The sequence below is a fragment of the Astyanax mexicanus genome, chromosome 7 (genome assembly GCF_023375975.1).
Source record: "Astyanax mexicanus isolate ESR-SI-001 chromosome 7, AstMex3_surface, whole genome shotgun sequence".
In the NCBI taxonomy this organism is placed as follows: Eukaryota; Metazoa; Chordata; class Actinopteri; order Characiformes; family Acestrorhamphidae; genus Astyanax; species Astyanax mexicanus.
In genome coordinates this window covers 39,536,945-39,561,520 of record NC_064414.1, presented here as the reverse complement: position 1 = coordinate 39,561,520, position 24,576 = coordinate 39,536,945, and the positions used below count along the sequence as shown (strand labels likewise).

Sequence of the window (24,576 nt, the reverse complement as noted above, 5' to 3'; positions counted from 1 at the left end):
AGGTACAATCTGTCGGCATGAAAAACAGAGATTCTTTAGAGCAGGCAACAGTTGTCCAGTTTTCGTAAACCTGTGTCCACTGCAGCCTCAGCTTTCTGTTATTAGCTGACAGAAACAGAACCTGATGTTCCTAATAAAGTGCTCAGTAAGTGTATTATTGCCACCTTAAATATTTTGGGCTGAACTTTTTTATTGTGTATTTAAGGCCAGACAGGTTTAGGGCTGCTTGTAACGTTTTTGGACTTTTCTGCCCTTGAAGGTTGGTTAGATGATAAAAGCATCTATTTGAGACAGCGGGTGGCCTGTTTCTAAAGGATGACTGCTCTCTTGATTATCATGAGATGCTTTAACCGCTTAGATATTTCCTCTGGAGGGAAAAGGGCAGACGCTGGGCTGTCTTTTGTTCTGTGATTTATAGAGGAGCGTATCTTACCACCCTCGCTATCTGCCTGCTCGTTTGCCTCGCCATCCTGCAAGAAAGGTCCATCCTGAGCCAAATAAATACTCTGAATCATATCTCAAAAGAAGATCACGGGTCACAGAAAAAAGACATGTGCGTGACAAGAATTTCATCCAGGAAAATCCGGTGGCTTCCCTGTGAGGTCCTGTGCATCCAAACACAGTGATTTAGCTATGGCGCATGCATTCAGTGCACCATTGACTGTCCGTAGTGCGGTTATTCATATAAAAGTGTGTTACAGATAGATTAGTGTAGATTAAGCCTTTGGCTGCAGCAGATTTTACTTGGAGGACGCCTGATATTGCTCTGTCAGTGTTTGTCTAAGCTTCCGACCATCCTCAAATCCATGTGAGCCAACCTAAATTTTCACGAGTCGCTGCGTTCAGATTACCCAGCATGCATCGGCGCAGCACTGTTTGTGTCTGGGGGGCATTTGTGCTCGTGATTGTGATTAATAACGAAGAGCTTATGAAAATTACATCATCCCTGTATGCATAATTAATAGCAAATATGACTGCGCCTCCCAGTGAACACTTGCTCTGTGACAAAGAGTATTCTTTTTAACTGCTTGGAAAAGAACAAAAGGATACACAGTGCATCTTTTTAAACATTTGACCCTAGAAACAAATTGTTATTTTCTGTGCAGACTGCATTATAAAAAAACACTAATATGTATGTATGTAAACTTTTCTATTTCCCATAAGAATAATGTCATAACTGATTTTAGATCACTGTAGCAACATGGCTGTCATATGCATTTACTGATATTTCCAGTTTAGAAATGATAACATATTTTGCTTCCATATCATTGTTTTAGGCAAAGTGTGGTATTATAGAGGGTCTCTGTGCTAGCTTAGCATTTAGAGGGTGGGATTAGTAGCAGAGGATGGGGGTACTATTTGTTAATAGTATTGCTTTCTGTCTGCTAGTGCATAGAGTAAGAAGATATTCTAAATGCAAAAACATTTTATTATCTTTATTTTAAAACAACAGTCTATGTAACTAGAAGGATATGATTGGATTTATTATGACCAGGACATAAACATCATTGTTTTTTCCCCTGCATCTGAAAGCATACGTTTTATAGAAATATGTAGGTTTTTAATGCTTTTAAAGCAATGTAAGATCATTGTGTATGTGGCAAGTTCATCTGCACACATTTTAGAATATTATAATTGATTATAATAATATTCAGTAAACAGACTGTAGTACATCTGCTCCTCTGCCTACCTTGTTAACCTCCTTCCACCCTGTTCTTTAATGATCAGGAAACCACAGGACCACCACAGAGCAGCTATAATTTGTGTGCCTTTATTGAATGAACAAAGCAACAGTGATATCCACATGTCTAAATTAATCTCTTAAATAGAAACACGTAAACTCTTTTAGTAGACAATAACACAGTGGTTCACTTACCTTTTCTAGCTTGCACTGTGAATGTTTCCTTGCGGGTATGAGTGGGTTAGACACAACAGGGCTGCTGGAGTTTTTAAACACTGTTTTTTAAACACTGTTATTATTATTATTATTATTATTATTATTATTATTATTATTAATATTATAAATAACAAAATGGGCTTTTATATAGGTTTGGGACTTACTGTACTGTTAGGAGTATATATAATATAAAATACAAGGGTTTAAATGAAGGCTTTGATTACTTCTTGGTTTACTTTGTCCCACAAAATGACACAATATATGAAAGAATCATATATTCTACATTAGCAGAAAAACAGCTGAAGAATGTAAACAATAGATTTCAAAAAGAGATATGCAAACAACTTTAACACTGTTTCCTTTAGAAAACTAAATGTTTTAAATAATTCCATAAACACTATAAATGGACTAAAAATGCCCAATGTTTAAATATGTAAAAGAGACATTTCTTAAAAGCTCTATTGCACAAGTAAGACTTAGGTTTAAAATTAATTTACAATATGTTGTTATTGAAGCCATTAGATGCATTACAGTATTAAAATTTTCTTCTTTCTCCAATTAAAAAATACATTCAATTCAATGTGGATTAAAACTATCCTGTAAGCTACAGTATTGATATATTTAAAATGGCTATCATTACTTTTTGTTTTGCTCGGATAAAAAAACACCCATACAGTGAGGAACAGCAGCAGGATCTCTGTTGCAGTGCTTTTCATTTCCCTCTAGGCAGGACAGAGCGAGACGAGCGTTTGACTCCAAAATTAGCTAGCTAGCAATAGCTACCGAGCTGTATGTGCTTCTTTGACGGTGCTGTTCTACACCGTGCTCCACAACGCCTCAAGCAGTATGACAGTATGTGAAAAATGCATACCGGTTCTAATTTCCCAAATAATACCTGCTCTGTGATGAAAGAACAAAGTGAAGGAAGGATAACAGGGTATGCCAAGAAACAAATAGGCTAGAATATTTAATTACAGAACTACAGAGTGCTCCTGTCTGGTCAGTAGAGCTGATAAAATGGACAGTGATGTAATGTTATGGCTGGTAGGTGTATAGAGTGTAATCTGCTTAGTTTTTATTGTAAGTTAAGTTTGTTTCATTTAAAGTAAGTCAGTAAATTGAGAGCACGGAAAGCAGTGCCATGGTGTGCAGCTTCTCTGCTGGCATTTTGCCTGGGCCTAATTTCTCCTGTGGGTGCTTTAGTCAGACAGGTGAGGCAAATTTGGATGAAGCATATCCTCCCTGAGTCTTGTTTCCTAGAGCACTGCATCACCGTATGTTTTAAGTGAGCTGCGCTTTCTGGAAGGGAACATTCATCAGCGTTGGCAGGAAGACATTAGAGAGTGTTCTGATTTGTTCCAGCTTCCAGAGATGCCTTGCTTTTTAAATGTCTTAGGTTTGAAGCGTCTGCCAGAGATGAGGAATAAACAGGAGATAAAGAAGTCATTAGAAGCTGCACGCCGCTGGAGCCGTGTGCTTTCTCTCCCAGCCAGATTGCTCTTTCAGGTCTCTAACGGGAGGCATATGGCACGGAGAAGGAAGGAATCAGGAGATAATACGCCTGATATTTACAGTCCCTCGCACTCTTATGAAACATGCTACTCGTAAGTCTGTTAGAACTTTGTGTTTTTCTCTGCCAAGCCAAAATATAGCATGAATCTTAACCCCAAAACATGACAGAAGACTCCCGAGTTTTCTAACACAGTAAATCATGCAGTCGCCTGGTTTTCAGGGCCTGCTCTAGCTGCACCGTGTGGGCTAATGCCTCAGATAAAAAATAAGGTGAAGATAAGAAGAATGGATGCTTTTCTCCTGGTCGACCTGAGACCTGCTTTCTGCCCAGTGGGCTGTGGGTTATGTGTGTGTGTGTGTGTGTGTTGTACACTGTGAAAAAGGGGGTCAGAATGACCCAGTGTGACCATTATCATTAGTCAGAATAATCTGGAGGGCAGAACAGGCTTCGACATCTCCGGCCCAGGATAGTTACTAATGACTTCCTCTGTGCGCCTCTCAAGCTGTGGGCTTTCCCCCTCAAGCTTGCTGGTTGTTAGTCTCCAAATAGGTCCATGCGTCAAGCAGATGGCAGCTGAGGCTAATGATTAGGGTTTTTTTTTAGTGCGGCCAAAAACATTTTTCATACATTGATCAATAGCTTTTGCTCATTTTGTGCTGTTAATTTTGCACAGAGTAGAATGTCATTTGTACACGGGCATGTAAGATTTAGGTTCATAAAAAACAGCCACACTAGCAACAAAGACAATTAAATACAGAGTAAGTGGATGGACAGATATGGATTGGCACTCACGGTTGAGAGCTTCTGCTTCTTACGGCTGTGTGTGTGTGTGTGTGTGTGTGATGGTTGAGTGCTGAGTGTAAAGGATTGTGTAATGTGTTGATTGTAAAGTGTCCTTGGGTTCTTTGAAAGTATAAGTTACTTCAAAATATGTAATACACTAGGTCCACAGCTCAGGATTAAAAGTAAAATTACATTATGTCGAATAAATATTCATTAAGAATTTAATAAAAAGAAGTTTGCTATTAAGTAGTTTTGTGCAATCAGTAAGCTATTAAACCTAAGAATTTGCAAGTTTCAAGGTATGAAGACATACTGGGCTTCCAAACAAGGCTCTGAATGCAGCGCCACTGAAAGTAACAAGGTCTCTGTAGTGTTCATTAAATAACATGAATTCACTGAAAAATCCTGATATCAGGGGAGCTGTTAAACTCTCTGAAGCTAATAGGCTGTCCGCAGTGATGAAGCCCAACACATTTTAACAACCCACACTACACACTATTACAGAATTATTCAAATAACTCTTCCAGAACCTGACATGTTCTATTTTTCCTCAGGACAGAAAGACTGGTTTAATTAGTAGCAGTAATCACTTAAATGTTAAATGAGAAATAATGTACAGTATATATGGTATTAAACAGAGAAAGGGGATATTAGTCAGTCTTATTAATGTGTATGGTTTGAATTAATGTGTTTCTTAGCGTTAGTTCATCTCGATCTCCGAACTTGTAATAGATCGGATAGATTTCCTGAGAAAATGTCATATTTACATTTATTTCACTGTGATAAATTCCCTTGTTGGCTTCAATTGTAAGCACTTTCTGCTGAGAGCCATTAGCAGCCCAGTGGAAAATATGCCTTCATTCTTACACCACTGGCTTTAGCCCTGTAGGAGTCATGCCAATAACCACTGCAGCCCATTCAGTCCAGACTTCCTCTCTTTCTCTCTCTCTCTCTCTCTCTCTGTTATAACAGCAGAGCTGACTCAGCAGGACCTGCAGGTTTGTTAGAGACAGGTTCATAAAAAGATCATTAATAATATGCTAGGCCTTCAGACCTTGCACATTCAGCTTAAATCTATATGCTGGTTAGAGATAGATATTTAAAAGAAAAACAATGGAAGTGATCAGTATACAGCATGTGTTATGCAACATTAATTTATGAAACTTCTCAAACACATTGCCAATGATACATTTAGATACACTGACAATGTCCACCTTAATTGATTCAGTTCTGCCACAGGCATTTCTCCATGCATGCCAATTATTTACCTCTTGAAATGCTGCAGTGCGTTGAATGCAACTGTGTACACTCAGTGTACACACAGTAAAAAATGCCAAAGTGTCACAAGGGTGGTACCCCTCAAGTCTGTAAGGTTGTACCATCAAGGAAATCAGTTGCATTAAATATATTGTTTTATAATTCTACAGATTAAGTTCAAAATAACAAAAATATATCTTTTTTACTGGGAAAATATATGTTACGTAACCTTTAAAACTGATTTGAGGTGCAAAATTGGATGTTAAAGGTGATACATTATAAATATTCATGTATTAGCAAACATCTAATTTATCTACATCTAGTCTACATCTATCAACGATGTAGTGTATTGTATACACATAAGAGGAAATTGAATAGCACACCCCCTTTGGTGTTGTTCCCTTCTATTTCTGGTCATTGTCGATGCTTGTTTTGGTCTGAGATGCTAGTGCTCTAGTGTGACATCTAGTGACAAAAAAGAATCATATATAGTACCTTTAAACAACATTCTATATCTTTGAGGATACCATTGCCTTGTTTTTAGCATGATAAAGAGAAACATGATACCAAAGCCTATAATACTGTGTGTATACGGTTGCATGTCTGAAGCTATTTTAACAGATTTGCCAGACAGCATTTACAGCGTCACGTTGGCCATATGTGTGCCAGATGTTATGGCACACACAGAAATCATGGGCATATTGTAGAGGTTTGCTGTAGCTGTTGGGCAATAAAGCACCAGAATCAGTCCCATCTACTCTAACTGACCCTATGCACATACATGCAAAATAAATATTATTTAAATTAAATAACACTCTGGGTCTGACTGGCAATTCATTTATATATATATTTATATATTTAGGTTGTGAGTTCCTAACTTGCCTTTATTTATTGTCTGCACATTTGTAGCTGACAGTCTCAGGCTTTTATTAAAAAATAACTCTAAATACAGACTTCATGCAAAACACAAAAATTCTAGCAACTTTCTTTTTATAAGCACAGCATAAACTTCCTCCGCACTTTATTTAATTGCCTGAGTTTCAAAAGCTTTCGCAAATATCTTGTAAGTTTGTTTTGGGTGGAAGTGCCAAAAACAAACTGAAGAGGAGCAAAATTAGGGCTGCAGTTTCTCTGAAGACGATTCAAAAAGCGTCTCACTTTTCACTAGATAGAAACACTAGCTTAATGAATAGGGAAAGATTAGATCATGCGCTGCTATCTGTTCCCTCCAAAAACACACAGGTCCACATTAGCCGTGTCTACAATGTGCTGATAACTGCTATCTGCAAAAGCTCTTTTTTCATTTTCTACATATCTGTGTTCCTTCGTGGATGAAAGCTTTCTAAATGAAACAGAGAGTCCATCTGCACAACAAAGAGGAAGCCAGACAGAGGCAGAAAGATAGGATGTAATAATTCATGCCGTAGTGGCCAGTCTACTCGTTATGTCACACAGAAACTTTTCTAGAACACTGCTGGAAAAGTCTATTACTAATAAAGCCTAAATTATTACAATGATGGACACTAAAGTACATTTTGACCTGAATGCCTGGAACATTTAGTCCAGTTTAATTTTAGTTTTAGTGATAATGGCCTGGGTCATCTCTCAGAGAGTCATATTCTCTGTATAATACTACTTTTGAGCCCAGTAAACTTTGCTGATTGAAAGGAGAAGATTTTACTTAAAATCATTAATTGTTGATTTTGCTTAATTAAAACAGCAAGTACAGCCCATAATTGTTTTTGTCTTTTGTTGTTTAGAAATTTGTAGAAACATCGCATATGAGTAACGAGACTTGAGCTAAGTATTTTTTGCTCGTCATAATAAGAATATTTTACCTAAAATTATACCTTTAAAACTGTGCTTAATTAAATTAATATATACATCATAATATTTTGTGTGTATTTTGTTTAGAAATTTGCAAAAACTTTGCATATCAATTTTTAGTAACATCAACATGACAGAACTGAGCAGCCTAACAAAATATTTAAAGATTGTTTGGGACCCCACGTGGGACACGACACTGAAGAAAAAAGGATTACAAGGGTGCGAGCATACTGACTTAACTGTCAGTGTGTGAGACAGTGTGTCAGGCAACTGTGTAGTACAAATTGTTTTTTCTAGACAGGTTGCTAAAGTATATTCAGAATTATGTTTACAAAACAGTTTACAGATGTTTCTTGGAAGTAGGCAAGTATTAAACCACCAATACATTACCTCCTTAAAACTGGCTAGCTAGCTAGCTAGGAAAAATACAATAAATGTTGCTGAATTTATCAGGCAGTTAGTTATCTAGCTAGCTAGCTGAAACTGTAGGATTTCACAAGTTCAAATGGCTCATTTGTTCAAGCTAGCTCGCCGGCTAGTTGCCTGATAAGTTTAGCAGCTGACCGTTAGCCTGGCATCAACCTGCGCTCTGGTCGTCAGCGCCGCTAACAGCACTAGCCTAACACTAGCTAGCGGGTTGCTAATGCCACTTTTCTGCACACTTAATGAGATGCTCTCTGTCTCATAGCAGATATTATTTGGATTGTGGGTCTCAGCACACTGACAAGTTTTTTTGTTTTTAAATAAATTGTTTATTTTTAATCTTATTTGTGTGTTTACTAATGTATATGATGAACTACCCTGCTATAGAACTTTTTTATATCAGTAGTAGTCAGTAGTTGTAGCAGTAGTATAAATTCTTACTTTTATTTATCTTACAATAGAAACAACTTAATTGTACTTAAAAAAAGAAGCATATTTTTTAATAGTAAGGGCATTTAGTGAAACTCAGACTTTTATGATTTTTTTGTTTAGTAAAAACATTTATTATTTATACTTATCTAGGGCAAATATAGGGCAACATTTAAAAAAGTATATATTATTAAGTAATGACAACTTTACAGTTGTAGTAAAATGACCAAAAGCTTTTTTGTTGCCTAATATTTTTAAGTAAAACTAGCAAATGTTTTATGTTTACTGTATAATGCATGTGACTCAGCTCTCTGCAGTTTAATGTTAAGTTGAATACATTCGTTGGAGTAATCTATTAGTTAAGAATTTTTTATATATATTTTGTTTTTTGATACATCCATATTTGGGGACTTATAGGAATAAAGGTATTTTTCTAACTAAACTCTGCAGCATCTGAAGTACGGTCAGTTACCACATACAACACTTTTGACAACTTCTCTGTATTTAAATAAACAACGAAAATATTCTGTCAACTTAAAACACACTTAAAAATAAAAAACTATTTAGCCAGTGTTAAATTAGCTGTCCAGTTTCTTGTTATATTTTTGGTTTTGTACTAAAGCAGCTGTCCAATGATTTGTTTTATGTATGTTTCTGTACTGAAGCTTAAAGCAGGTATCCGTTGACTTCCGTTGATATGTGTCTGTATTAAATCAGCTGATCATTGGCTTCAGTGTATGTCTGTGTAGTAAATTACTAACGCTGCCTGTTGGCTTGAGTTTTATGTATGTTTCTTTTGCCAATCGGTTTGTATTATATGTGTCCTTTGAGGTTTTTTTTGGTAATCGACTGCCTGGTAAAGATTCTGAAGATAAAATTTAGCATAAAATGCTAGAATATTGCTCTAATGCAGTGAAGCATTATTCATTTCATGCAGACGCAATGGTTTGAGGAATAATGCTGCTGCGTACTTTGACATTCACTTTTACTTGCTCCAGAAATGAAAGAAAGAAAGTACTGACGGTGTTGACAGAGAAAGAGAAAAGGTCAGATCGATGAGTATTTCCACTGTGTGTTTTTTCTCTGCTTCCCTTGATGCTGGACTTTTCTAATATGAAGCATCGATTTATAGAGAATGGCTGCTGAATGACAGTGACCTCCAAGATTAAAGGAAATGCACACAGGCCATGCACAATTGTGGTACATCTGCTTTGTTGTCGAGCCTTATCATCAGTAATGCAGGCTTTTTTTGAGGCGAGTGGAGAAGCAACTTAATCATGTCTTCTGTGAGCAGGAGCACAGAAGTGCAGCGAGCATAGGGTCTGAAAAACAGACAACATATCACATCTTATTATATTAACAATAAGAGCAGTTTGAGGATTCGTGAAAAGGGAGGGGGGGTTTGGGGGTAAGAGAGAAGTATGCACTTAAGACAAGTGCCTCATTCATTATGACTCAGTGGAAGAGACAGAATCAGTGGAACATTTCAAGCCTCCTCATGCATTCAGAAGAGGTCAGCACGGAGCGCCTTGAGGCCGATGTGGAGTGTGTGCACAGGAGGCCACTTGGTCTCATCCGTCTTTATGATTACTCTAATGTTTGTGAAGGTCTTACCAAAAGTGTCTGACTCATCCTCCTGTCTCCAAGACCTAATGGGGCAAAGCACAGAGCAGTGCTTACAAAATCAAACAGAGCTTTTTCTAAAAGCATTCACAGCCTCACACCTTTACTACTCTCTGTACTTTTCAAACACTGCTTTATTGACTCGCTATTAAATAATCAATGCAGTCTTTATGTTGAATAATATAACTGTGCTATCACTAATGAATCATAAATATAGTCATATAGTTTTTGCTCTTTTGTAATAAATATGCTGTCACTAATGAAGCATAACAATTACAAACATTATGCGTATTAATAACTGGCCACCATCTTTTCTTTCTTTCTTTGCAGTGAATTTTGATCACTTCCAGATTCTCCGAGCCATTGGCAAGGGCAGTTTTGGGAAGGTAAGAATCTATACCTAGCTTATTCCCACACACACACACCAAGAACTCACCAGTTTATAAGTGGGTTGGGAATATATATGTGTATAATACAGACAGACTTGCCTTTTCTGAGATTTGCCTTATCTGACTTGCATCTCAGAGTTAAAATATGTTTAAAAAATATGTTTTTCTTAATAATCTATGAACTCGACAAAGACTGTTAACTCAGCTAAGAATTCATTTGAACAGATTAGAAAATCAATTCAGATTTGCCCTTAACTTATTAACAACATAACTCAGATATCTCATCTCAGAAATATTTTTTATAAACACTTCTACTTAAAATTAGCCATAAATTACTAAAAAGCTGACTCTGATTTGCTTATTACAAACTAACAACTTAACTTGGATTTGACTTAATTCCGGCTCCTCCAAATTAAGTGAATATACAACTCGACTTCCTTACTACCCAGTTCATTCATTCAACACTTAATTGAGCTAAAAAATAAGCTTAATCATGTTTGTGCTGTTTTTAGTATATTTGTTGTACATAAATTAAATAAAAGTCTGGCAAAGGGAGCAAAAACATTCTTGCTTACACACACACACACAGCAAATGTTTTGAAACAGTTTTCCCAAACTTAGTCATTTGTCATTTCCAGTTGCTTCCCAATCTGACAAAAAGCCAGACAAATGCTCCTGATGGAATATCTTTGGAGGTTTATAGAAGAACACTGCACTTTTGTCACTTTAGTAAATAGATGCTTATGTTATGAAGCAGTAAACCTTTTGACGATGACGTTAACCTAATGTCTATGCCATTGCTGTGAATACAACCTTCTCCAATAAATTGACACCCTTTCCACTCAACAGACCCAATCTGTAGGTAACAATGATCTTATTTTAATGTTTTATTGGGAAAATAACAGCTCATATAAATCACTATTTATTAGTCTGTGGTAGAATGTTTTGATTGATGCACCACTGGAATTTTATCATTATAAATTATTGAACAGTACAAGCTGAAACAAAGTACACATTATTACTCAGTGCTCAGTGTCACTTAAAAATGGAAGGGGGCAGAAGGTGATTTGGGAAGGAGTCTCTCACGATCAAGTCTCTATTCTCACCTTCACCTTAGATGTAGGTACGGCAAGTTAGATGGAAAACGTCACCCCGGCTCGGCTCGCTGGGAATTCCAGTGTCTAATTACCTCGGTGCTCTTGTTATCTGAATGAGGACGCTGAGAGATGGCCCGCTTAAGTGGGCTTTATGTAATTACATGTGGATTTTTCATTAATCTGAGCCATAATGGTTAATTAATTTAATGGAGGGTATTTTTGCTTTTTGCCTTTTTCGCCGAGCTCTAAGTGTGTTTGCGAGTGCGTCTCGGCGGGCGAAGAGGAGTTCTGTTGTACAATGAATATGAAAGTGGCTAATGATTGAGTGTGCTGTTGTGCTGTATACATTCAGAGTGCGTCCCGGTGCGTCTGTGCACTGTGCAGTGTTTTGTCAAATGCAAATGAAAGAGAGCATTTCTCACTAATGGGATGCAAACTCTCAAATGGGAATCGTATCAGTTATTTTCACTTATGACGAGGGTAAGAAAATGCATGGTTATCACACCGTGAACTAGATCTGGGAGGTATAACTCAAAATTTAAGCCCGGCTATTAGTAACGTGGCTAACCTGCTATTTTAGGCTTAATAACACAGGCTCAGAATAACCTTCAGAAATGCTGCACAGACCTTAGGATAAGATAATTCTTTATTAATGCCACAGTGGGGAAATTTGCTAAGTTACAGCAGCACAGAGGACAGAGCATAAGAAGTGTCAGGAAATATACAAACAATATATAAAATATATATACTGTATGCAAGAAAAGAAATACAAGAGAATATCAACATATTAAAAATATATGAATCAAGAAAAAGTAAAATAAGAGGAAACATGGTCCCCCGTTATGTATGAATGATATTACACATAGGTTAATAGTAAATAAACAGCAAATAAATAGTAAATAATTAGTATTATTGCACATAGTGATGGTGACAGATGTGCACATTGTAGATCACTGCAGCAGCAACAAGTGAACAGTTTTTTTGCACATAGTTAAAGATAGTAATACTGTTATACAGTCTGACAGCGGGCGAAAGAAAGGGCTTTCAGTATCTCTCCTTTACACATCTCAGGTGAAGCAGCAGCAGCAGCCTGCCACTGATGGAGGTGCTCAGTGCTGTCAGAGAGTGGGGCATGGAGTGGGACATGTTCTCCAACATGGGTTTAAACTTAGTTCTCATTCTTCTGTCTCCCACCTCCTCCACTGGGTCAAGATGACACCCCAGGACAGAGCTGGACTTCCTGATTATCTTGTTCAGTCTCTTCCTGTCAGCAGTAGAGATGCTGCTGCTCCAGCAGACCAATCCAAAAAAGATGGCTGATGTCAGCTCTGACCTGATCCTGTAGAGTGCCACTGTGTTGAGGTGAACACCCAGGTAGCTGTAGGACTTCACTATCTCAATGTCCAATGCCTGGATGTTCACACTCACCGGAGGTGAATGTTTGGACCTGCAGAAGTCCACCACCAGCTCTTTTTGGTTTTTCCTGAATTGATCTGCAGGAAATCTTAGCAAACTGTAAGACTTGCTGTATAAAGCCATAAAAGTAATACAAATCCTGTTCATGCAGCTTGCCGTCAGCTCCTGGAGCCCTGAGAGAGCACAATTGGCCTTGCTCTCTCTGGGTGGGTAGATGGTGCTCTCTCCTCATTCCTCCTAAGGTAATGTTGGTCAGCACAAGGCGCCTGTGAGCTGATGTATTAGAACTGAGTCGCTGTGCTTTCCTCCGAGTGTGCTGTGCTACTACTCGGCAATGCTATATCAGCAACAGTGCGAAAAGAGGCGGTGGCTGACTTCACATGTATCGGAGGAGGCGTGTGCTAGTCTTCACCCTCCTTGTGTTGGGGAAACACTAGTGATGAAGGGAGATCTAATGAGTGGGTTGGGTAATTGGCTGTGTAAATTTGGAGAAAATGGGATAAAAAATTGAAATTAATTTTAAGATTTTTTTTTTTGCAACATAGCTTAGACTGGCTGTTGGCATTACAGTTAAATGTTCGACTACTGCCAAGGCCTTCTGCTGTGTCTAACAGCATTGTGGATTTAACCTGGCCACGCCCAACTGTCAGCTTCGCAATTAACCCACTATTCTAGGCTTCAAAACAGAGGCTCAGAATAAATTTCAGAATTCATACACATATAATAGAAAACAGCAGCAGTACTTGCTTGATCTAATGAGTGATCTCGGCCTCTCAACAATTATCAGTGAGAAATCCAGCTCAGAAAAACAACTCAATTTGGGAATCTCCTTCTCAAACTAACAACTCTATTTAGAATTGTGCTCAGTAACTCAGTAAAAAATTCCAAAGATTTGCTCTTAAAAACTCTCCCTAACTGACTCAATAATCTCACGGTTTTGCACTGTTTAACTTTACTTATGGCTGAATCGACTGTCCTCAGTAAGTTTTCATAGTTCAGGCTGCCCTTTCCCAGTCAGTGTTCATAATACCAAGGTACCAAAAAAAAAAAAAAGACACAGAGCCAAAGATCACGGAACAGCAACCTCTGCTTTGTTATGATATAATTACTTTAGATTGAAAATGTCAGGTTCATTATGTTGTTTTGAAAAGGCCATTTTTGCTCCTGACCCACTGGTTTCTATTTCGTGCTGGTTTCTTTTTGCAGTGCTAATGTATGCAGCGCTGTGGTTTTATGACTAATTTTGCTTCTCTGACGGGTCCTGAGCCCTGCTGTACTGCAGTAATGTGACTGATTCTGTTGCTCCTTCATTTTATCAGGCAATATTTCATATTTTCCTCCTCCTCTTCTCTCTCTCTCTCTCTCTGCTCTATTTCTTCGCTCTCGTGCAAAATCTTTTAGGAAACAAGTGGCTCTTTTCGAATGACGCACCGGCAACCACGATGGAATACATTACCATTTGAATGTATGTTAATTTTCCTCATCACAGCTTCTTCCTCCTTCCTCCTGGCGGCCCGCGTCTACTCTTTTCTTCACAATAGCAACAAGCCATTAAAATCCTGCTAAACGGCCCTGTGGCCTTTTGTGGGTCCCCTCTTCTACTCAGCCACTCTGTTAGGATTACTGGAATAGAGAGATAAACAGAGAGAGAGACAGAAAGAAAAAAATGAAAAAGAGAGTCAGAGGGACAGAGAGCACAAGAAAAAGTGAGAGACAAAAATAATAAAAGATGTAAAAAAAGAGACACAGAGAAAGAAAGAGGACCAGAAGTAAAATAAGAGATTGAAAAAGAGAAAGGAGAGTAAGAGAAAATGAGAGAGAAAGACAGGAAAGCAGAGGAAGCAAGGTAATGGACAGAACAGTAAAAGTGGAAAAGAGATGTAAAATTGAGTCAAACTCAGAGATTAAGAGAGAGATAGAAGAGAAAAAATAAAAATAACTAGGCATAAACATGGCATAAAAACAAATGAGAGATTTACAGTGGTGTGAAAAGTGTTTGCCCCCTTTATGTTTTCTTATTTTTTGCATGTTTGTCACCTTGTGTTTCAGATCATCAAATACATTTAAATAAAAACACATAAATGCAAAATGTAGTTTTAAAATTAAAAGTTTTTACTATTAAGAAAGATTATAAAAAAAGTTATGTTTTACCCCCCAAGGAGAAAGCGAAGTAGATCAAAAGGTACTCAAAAACTAGATGCCAGTCATGCCAGTATCCAGTGGAGCAGTGGTGAACCTTCCCAGGAGAGGCCAGCCTAAATGACCTCAACAGCAAAGCAAAAATCTCATCCAAGAGGTCACAAAAGACCCCACAACAACATCCAAAGAACTGCAGACCTCACCTGCCTCAGTTTATTTTAGCATTCATGACTCCTATAAAAAAGAGACTGGGCAAAACTGGCCTGCATAACAGAATCCCAAGACAAAAAAGGCAGAGAGACAGGGAGAAGCAGAAAAAGAAAGTGCGTTAGAGAGACAGAGAGAGAGAAAGAGAGAGAGAGAAAGTAAAAGGCAGAGAGATAAGGAGAAGCGGTAAAAGAAAGTGTGTGTGTGTGTGTTTGTGAGAGAAAGAAAAGTAAAAGGCAGAGAGACAGGGAGAAGCAGGAAAAGTGCTTTAGAGAGACAGAGAGAGAGAAATGTAAAAGGCAGAGAGATAGGGAGAAGCAGTAAAAGCAAGTGGGTTAGAGAGACACAGAGAGAGAGAGAGAGAGAGAGAGAGAGAGAAATGTAAAAGGTAGAGAGATAGGGAGAAGCAGTAAAAGAAAGTGTGTGTGTGTGTGTGAGAGAGAGAAAGAAAAGTAAAAGGCAGAGAGACAGGTAGAAGCAGTAAAAGAAAATGTGTGTATGAGAGAGAAAGAAAAGTAAAAGGCAGAGAGACAGGTAGAAGCAGAAAAAGAAAGTGCGTTAGAGAAACAGAGAGAGAGAAATGTAAAAGGTAGAGAGATAGGGAGAAGCAGTAAAAGAAAGTGCGTTAGAGAAACAGAGAGAGAGAGAGAGAAATGTAAAAGGTAGAGAGATAGGGAGAAGCAGTAAAAGCAAGTGAGTTAGAGAGACAGAGAGAGAGAGAGAGAGAGAGAGAGAGAGAGAGAGAGAGAGAGAGAGAGAGAGAGAGAAATGTAAAAGGCAGAGAGATAAGGAGAAGCAGTAAAAGAAAGTGTGTGTGTGTGTGTGAGAGAGAGAAAGATAAGTAAAAGGCAGAGAGACAGGGAGAAGCAGAAAAAGTGTGTTAGAGAAACAGAGAGAGAGAGAGAGAGAGAAATGTAAAAGGTTGAGAGATAGGGAGAAGCAGTAAAAGAAAGTGTGTGTGTGTGAGAGAGAGAGAAAGAAAAGTAAAAGGCAGAGAGACAGGTAGAAGCAGTAAAAGAAAATGTGTGTGTGAGAGAGAAAGAAAAGTAAAAAGCAGAGAGACAGGTAGAAGCAGAAAAAGAAAGTGCGTTAGAGAAACAGAGAGAGAGAGAGAGAAATGTAAAAGGCAGAGAGATAAGGAGAAGCAGTAAAAGAAAGTGTGTGTGTGAGAGAGAAAGAAATGTAAAAGGCAGAGAGACAGGTAGAAGGAGTAAAATAAAAGGAAAGAGAGAGAGGATGATTAATGATGAGAAGCTTGTAACACAATGCTGCTATTAACTCAAACTTTTCATACAAGGCCAAATCTCACATGCAGGGGGACGGTCTGAACACGAGTGTTTGCGCTGTGGTGATCAGTGTGGATGGAGCTCGGCTGAATAATGTATGATGTCCTTGTAGAGAGAGAGAGTGGTCTGTCAGAGAGACCCCCAGCCAGCAGTGTAGAGCGGAGGAACACTGAGCAGAGCAGAGGAGCGCTCCAGCTGAGAGAGAGAGCAGCCTGTGAAAGAGCTCATCTCTGAGCCCGGGCCTTCCACAGCGGGGGGGCTGAACACAACACACACACGGGACAGGTGTCATTAGAGGACACAACCTCTGCTGATTATGCCCTGTGTGTGTTTGTGTGTGTTGTGTGTCTGACATGTGTGGGCATGTGATTTATATGTATGTGAGGCTATGTACCAATAATCTAATGCGCTCTCTTGTATGAGAGAATCATATTATGTTAACATGTGTGATCAGTGTGATTTGTGAGTGTGTGTGTGTGTGTGGGTGTGGGTGTGGGTGTGGGTGTGTGTTCGGGAGGAAACCAGCTTACATCTGCCTTCTGTGCATTAAATCTAAAGCTGAACAGGCTGTGTGTGGATGCAGCTGAATGCTTGTATGTTTGTATTATGACTGAAACCCTGACTGATAGGGCTGTGTATTGGAAAGACCCTGGTGATATGATACATAGCATTTTTTATCTCATTTTATTTATATTTTTTTCCCATTTTCTCCCCAATTATCCCCACTTTATTTATCCCCAATTACCCAACACACTCATTAGGACACTAGTGATACTCCAACATCAGGAGGGTGAAAACTAGCACATGCCTCCTCCGACACATGTGAAGTCAGCCACCGCCTCTTTTCCAACTGCTGTTGATGCAGCATTGCATAGTAGCATCACAGCGCACTCGGAGGTAAGCACAGCGACTTGGTTTCGATACATCAGCTCACAGACGCCTTGTGCTGAGCAACATCCCCCTTTCGAGTGATGTGGGGAGAGGGCCATCTACCCACCCGGAGAGAACAAAGTCAATTGTACTCTCTCAGGGCTCCGGCAGCTGATGGCGAGCTACATTAACAGGATTTGGACCGACGATCTCCTGATCATAGTGTCAGCACTTAGCCCACTGGACCACTTGAAACCCCCACAAATGATTGCACTTTTAAATAAAAATTTAGAAGTAACTTATATTTTACAAATATAACATATATCACATAATTTACAAATGCACCGAAATGAAAACGTTTGACCAAAAACGAAAACATTTTTTGCAGGTTTTCATTCATCCACTTTTTAACCACTAAATAAATTAAATAGTTTACATGTGTTTATATATTGCTTTTCTTGTCCACTTTCTGGAGACTCTCTCCCATATTCCCTGCCTTGTGTACAGCAGCGCACCGACATGCAGTGCCAGCAGAGACCAGGGGAGGAGTGTGAGCCTGCTGAAGCTGCTTAAAATGATTTGGGTAAATGAGAACTTTACTTTTTATGCAGTCAGAACAGTGAGATCTGTAGACAGAGTACAGCACTGCTAACTGCGTTCTGATTTTAAATCTAAACAAATTTTTACGTTTAAAATATTAAATACAAATCAATACTGTGTCTGAGAACCTATATAACATTGCAAAACAGAATATTGCAATATTTTGTACCTAATGAATCTGCAAGCTGATATTAAGATTCTTCTGGTACATTGGCTTCAGCAGGAATTGTGTAGGACTTGTGTACTCTTTACTTCTCAACTCCTCTGTCAAAAATTACCTTAAGATTTAATCAAAAGTGATATTTTAGCTTCTCTTATGCTGGGGTAGTAAAATATGAGAATTTTAAAACTTCTCAGATGCACAATTAAGACCAGTTTTGCAAAAAACAAAATGACAAAAATCACACAACACCAATATTTTCAAGTTTTATAGTTTACAGACTGTACACTAAGCCACATTAATTCACAGTTTTGCACAAACTTGAATGGAACTGTTTCTACACTGAAAATTGTGGATATCCAACCTGTTTTTGTTTTAAATAAACTTCACCACAGCTACAGTTTTCCTTAATTCAGTCTACCATTAAAATAGTGAGCCAACATATAAAAATATTTTGAAAAAAAAAAAATCTAAGATTTTATTATCTGGCAAGTTTTAGATCTAAAATACATTTCAAGACAATTTAAGGCCTTGATAAATGTAAGACCTTTTAGGGATCCAGAAAAGTGGGATTTCCCTAGACACTAGACTTTAGACACATTAGAAAATCAAAACCTTTATTACCGTCACAATTTAATGATCTGTGTCATTGTTTATATTGGCTATCATGGTAAGTTATCAGAAATTTTATCACTGTATAACATGTGTATCAGTGCTTGTGATCAAATATTAATTTTGGTTGTTCCCAAATTTGTATGTCCCTTTGTGTGTGTGCGAGTGTGTATGCACAGGAAGCAGTGTAGGTTGCCATGTTATCCTGCAGTGTTAAAAGGGCTGCTCTCAGCATGCGTGGTGTTTTTTAGCCTCTTTCTCTCCTGCTGAGCCCTCCTCTCCCCTTCCCTCAGCCATCATCCGCAGCTGATCACACGGCCGCGTGTGTGTGTATGTGTGTGTGCACGCCCCGCTGCGATGGATGGGCCATGATGTGTTTCCTGCCGAGACGTCCACAGCCGGGACTTGCCTGTGCTCTTTCAGGCCTCTCAGGATCAGATCAGACCGGCCAGACAGCGGTGACATGTCTTTCTGAGTGTGGCCAGGCTGAAGAAGCAGGGCGGGTCAGATTAATAGTCTTCCTCCTCCTCAGAGCGGCCGGCGTGAGCTCACCGTGACTCGGGAAGAAACAGAGCAGCGGAAAAGATTGCTCACTGAGCAGCATGAGATTCCTATCAGCTTCGATATGAAGAATGGAATAAAGCCATTGCTGGAATAAGAGGCAGTAAAAGGTGGAGGAATTCAAGGCTTAGGGATGGATTATAGAAGCTGCCATGAAATATCAATGTAAAATAAAAATTTAAAAATAATGTTTATTCCCAAACATTGAGTAAGAACAGCATCTCACACCAAGACTTCAGGCCTTAAAAAAACAGGAAAATAAGATGCCAGTTAGAATAGACCTAGATTAGGTTAGCATATTTTTTGCTGAACTAAACATACTATTTTTGGAAAAAAATATTTTTTGCTCACCTCAGTATTGCCGACTGTGTGTACCTATCAAAATGATCAAATTTAAACTACTTGAAAGCCTTCCATGTACAGTAAATGCCGTTTTTTAGAATAAAAATATATAGATATGTTTAGAATAAATAAGGAATGGGCAGTTGTCTCAGTACCTTTAGCCAGATAGTATATGAATGTGTATACTGCATTTAAATTTGTGAATGTATTTAGATCTTTTCACATTACTTAATTACTTTATATTGTAAATTATATGGCAGATGGTCTTAAAATAAGAGAAAGTTATAGATTGCCATTAGTGGTGTGTAACAAAAAAAGATTTTTAAATTTTAATTGATCTTCAGTTAAAATGATTCGATATCGATTCATATAAACCCGACTTGATCTTTAGAATTAGCCTATTTTCCCTTTATATGTATACAGTTTGAACGTCTCGCATTTTATCTTGTGAGACCATTCTTTTTCGAGCACCGCCCTCTGGCCGGGGTGTAGTATCACATCTAAACTAGGGAGTCTGGTTAAATTACACACTTTTAATTGCAAATATGTTCATACAGCGTTGTTGAAAACGATGGCTTCTGAAGCCTTTTTATTGTTTTGGAACCATGTTATATTTTATCCATGTGTAAACATTTGATTAAAGTTGCCATTCCAGACCTGTATAGAGATGTGAAGCACGGTGTCACAATTAACTAAGCTACATTAAATTATATTAAAAAAAGAATGTTACTATTGTGTTAAGTTTATATTATATAAACACTAATATTTTTAATAATGAAAGTTTAAGTGTTCCTTGGATAGTTACAATGGTCATATTCAAACTACAATTTTTATTGTAACTAAAATTTCCCTTAATGAATCGATTGTGAATCAAATCGGGACCTTGTGAATTGGAATCGAATCAAACTGGGATATCAGTGACGATACCGACCCCTAATTGCCATATGTGCATGACAAAAACAAAAAAACTGAACAGCATCCATTTCCAATAAGTCAGTAGTTAGTTACCGTAACAGTGTAATTTGGGGAAATTCAGTGACCCAATCGGATTTATGCATATAAATAGCACACCGGCCACTACTTATCAAAATACTATTTCTTCAGAACCATTATATCGTCTTTTATTTCTGCTTCACCCTCAATCTACATCATAAGCTCTCTTCTATCTAAAAGGGAATAAATACTTTTATTATTAAGGTCCTTATTTTTTTCTGTAGTCTATTTTTTCAGGGTGATTTGTGCTCAGATCCTGCTTATGTGTTAAAAACATATTTTGAGATTTTGAGTAAATGAACATGTACCAGTTTACTGTTTGAACCGTTTTCAAACAGATATGTTAAGATTGTGGACATTTAGTGAAAAATTGAATTCTGTAGGCTTTGTTTGTTTATTCTGGTTTGCTTGACCACAGTTAAGTCCATTACGCAGCCTGCCTGCTTCCTGGTGTACCCATCTGCCAGCCACTCATCACCTGCTGCATGGGCAATGTTGAGCAATTTTATCACTTGCTGTGTACATGGAGGGTTACACGAGACTGTGGTGACAATCACAATTCTATAATGAGGCTGCAGGTGAAAACTGCTCTACTGCAAGCAAAGTTGGCAGCACATCCCCAGCGGTAAATGAAACAGTAACATTTTGCAAGGAGTGACATGAGCACTGAATGATCTTAGCCTAGCTGCAGCTAAGAGCTCCATTCTGCACACAACTAACAGTTATTCACAACTAGATTCACAACTAGCCAACCCCACCCCAGCTATTGCATTGATATTGTGAAAATGCCTGCTGGAGTAGACCATGTGCTGCTTGAAGGGATGTTGAGCTGCTTTTTGAACTCCAACATGCAGCATAAGGGATAACTAGATGTAGTAAATGTCTAGTGGACTGAGGCGCTGTCACTATGATCTCTGGATCTCGGATCATGCTGCTTGCCTATAGCAGCTGAAGCACTCGCAGGGGTGGATATATGACACTCTATCCCCACATCAGTCCCAGTGTGATGTTGGTCAGAAAAGGCACCTTCCAAATGCACTGGCTACCCAGATCAGTTCTAGTTAAAAAAGAATGGGTTTCTGACTTCATATGGAAGGAGGCATGTGCAAGTCTTCACCATCTTAGAGTAGTGATAGGGAGAATTCATATTAACCGTGATTGATACTTTGCTTTTCAAAGTAGGGAGAAATAGACATAAAATGGTCATATAAAAATGGATAAACTAAATACAAGAAAAATATGACGGGGACCCTATAAACAGTATCATCATGCTTGCTTTTTTCCCTTTGGGATCTAGGTAGGTACATCAAGGTAATCTCTCACACCAGTAAAGACATTAGGAGCTGGACTGAAGACCTAACTTATTGGATTACCCACCAACATAATTAGGAAGTGACAGAGGATTTAATCACGTTTGATTTCTAATGGGTGGAAGCAGCATTGTGAGGGAAACAAACATTACTCTTGAGTACCTGAAAGTCCCAGATACGTCACAGACTGTAAATATGAGATGTGCTCTAACCAGGTTAGGAATGGAAAACAGCTGTGGCAAGTCTGTGCAGCATCTCTTTACTGAAGACTGCATTTACAATAGAACGGACAATAGTGTACAGCATCATACAATTTAAAGATAAAATTAGCATTGTTATTGTTTTATAGTTTCTTTCTTTATTTTTGACTTAACTCTGATATTTATGACCTATACTAAAGGCTTAACACATAGTGAGTGTAAAAAAACTAGATGAAAATCTGAACCACAAACCTGTTTTTTTATTTTTTTAATCATTTCTTCACTTTTTGTCATTGAGGCATAAATTAAATAGCTTAATTGTATTTTTGTCTTAGAATTATCATGTTTTTTTATTATATTTTTATATTACTTAAACTTAAAATGCCTAATTTCAACAGTTGTGGTTTGCTACTGGCAGAGTTTCATCATTTGTGCTTTTAGAACAGCTTTCAAACGAGATGTGAAGATGCTCTTTGTCTTTATTTTAAAAAAATCTGAATTCAATAAATAATGCATTTTGTAAGCAGTGCTTGCCATTGTTTTAGAATTACAGCAACATTCTCCGATGGAATATCAGAATGAGTGATAAAGACAATACATTTGTCATCCCATCAGTCATCACGTATCAAGAGTTATGTAGGATATTTGATATTAGATGAGCCATCCTGAATCATTTGAGTTTGAGACTTTTATTGTTGGGACGTTCTGGAAAACAATGGCAGACATTCTGAAAGAAGGAGAGCTGACTCCACCACAGTAGTTGTATAAATCTAAATGATACATATTATTTAACACTAGTAGTGTCCAACTGATTATGTGAATAGGTTTGTCCTCTAGCTGAGTTGTCATACGCAGATCATGCAAGAATTTGTTAGTCAGTGGCAACAGGCCCGTACTCCCACCCCCAGTCGTGCTGCTATGTACAATACAGGGACTGAGGGAGAGAGCCGGCATGGAGAGCTATTAAAAATAACTAAAAGACGTGTGTGGCACTGCTGAGGTATATTTATGATTAGAATGGCACTTCTGAAGCACATTTACAATTAGAATTGCACTGCTGAAGTAAATATATTCAATAAATATTTACCTAATTACTTAATTAAAAAAAAGCAAAATAGAAATACATTTAGACTTTTTCATTTCTATTTTATTCTGAAAACGTGGCAAAATGAATAAAAACCTGCAAAAAATGTGTTAGATATTTGGTATTCAGCCTTCTGTCATATGTTTTATTTTGTTCCATTTTGGTTCCGGACAAGCATTTTCATTTTGGTGGATCCCTAGTTGAATCAGATACAGTGTTCAGGGCTGGAGTTTGACACCTCTGGTCCAAAGCTTCACCAGCATATCAACAGACGTACCCCGTAGTGTTTCTCCTTTTCCGGAAGCATCAGGAGAAAGGAGTCTTTGCTCTTGCCAGAGATGTCTAATCGAACCTTTGAGACTTGCAGGCGGTTTGCTGTCAGTTCCAAACAAGAGATAGTGGCTGAGGAAGTTCCCCTGGAGAAATATGTTGCTCTATGGCCGTAGGCAACCTGTGGGTCTACAGCTCCCTCCATTTGTGCGCTGATAAGAGTAAACAGCAAGCTTGTTTGACCTGATTTTCTGAACACGTCCACGAACATAGTTTTAGCATTATGCATGCTGTTTCTTTCATGTTGTATGGGAGAAATTCACATGCAATATGCACTGAATATTGCATTACGCTGCATTCCATTTACCTCACATGTCTGATTTCAGAGCTGGGAATTATGTCACACCTGAGTTGATGGTGTTCCAGTTAGGGGTGGGCAATATTATATTGTATACAATATATCATGGCACAGAAATATCGTGATATTAAAAATCCATATCGTGATAATAAGGCTGTTCTGTCTTAAAAGTAGTCTATTATTAACTGTGAAGCTTTAAGTGTATTTATTGTATAATTGTTTTAGTTTGCAGTTTATATGCATGCACTAAATATTCTGCAATATTATTTGCTGCTTTATATTATCTTATGCTATATTATTTACTGTGCCACATTATGATTATTCTGTGATACTTTTATACTATATTCCTGAAATTAATTAATTATTTTAGTTTTCCTATATCGCCAAGTATATCGTTATCACAAAAATACCCTGAAATATCGTGATATTATTTTAGAGCCATATCACCCACCCCTAGTTCCAGTGAAACATTTAGATAAGTGGACCGGTATGCTATTTTAAATATTTGTAAAAATCATTAGCTAAAGTCGGAGTTTACTAGAACTGGTTTTGGTTTTTGGTAATTTTGGTAATTGTTAAACAGTGTTTTATGGCTACTTCCCTCTTTCTACATCCAGTGTTATCATTTGTAGCATTGTTAGCAATAGTAGTAGATAACAACTATTTATATTATATTATTGTATTTTGAGCATCTAAACACCATAGAAGTTAGACAGTACTATGTGTACGACTAATTTAATGAGATATACATAATTGATAGAAGTGATAATAAACTGTGTAAAAGCACTGATTTTTTACTAATGTTAAAGTGCGGTGCAGCCATCTTGGATTTTAATCTCAGTTTTGGTCAGGCTCTCTCAGCTTTCTTAGTAGGCAGTCCAACTTTTCGATTCAATTCAATTTTATTTTTATAGCGCTTTTTACAAAGAA

At 37.8% G+C, this 24,576-nt stretch overlaps 1 protein-coding gene across 1 annotated transcript in view; it reads left to right on the top strand.

Moving 5' to 3' along the window:
- The window catches only part of LOC103046448 (serine/threonine-protein kinase 32C), a 119,985-nt gene that overhangs the window by 25,130 nt on the left and 70,279 nt on the right, over positions 1–24,576 (top strand). The window contains exon 2 of the mRNA XM_015605671.3: positions 10,083–10,138. Within this exon, the coding sequence (XP_015461157.3) occupies positions 10,083–10,138 (56 nt within the window). The remainder of the gene's footprint in view (positions 1–10,082; positions 10,139–24,576) is intronic.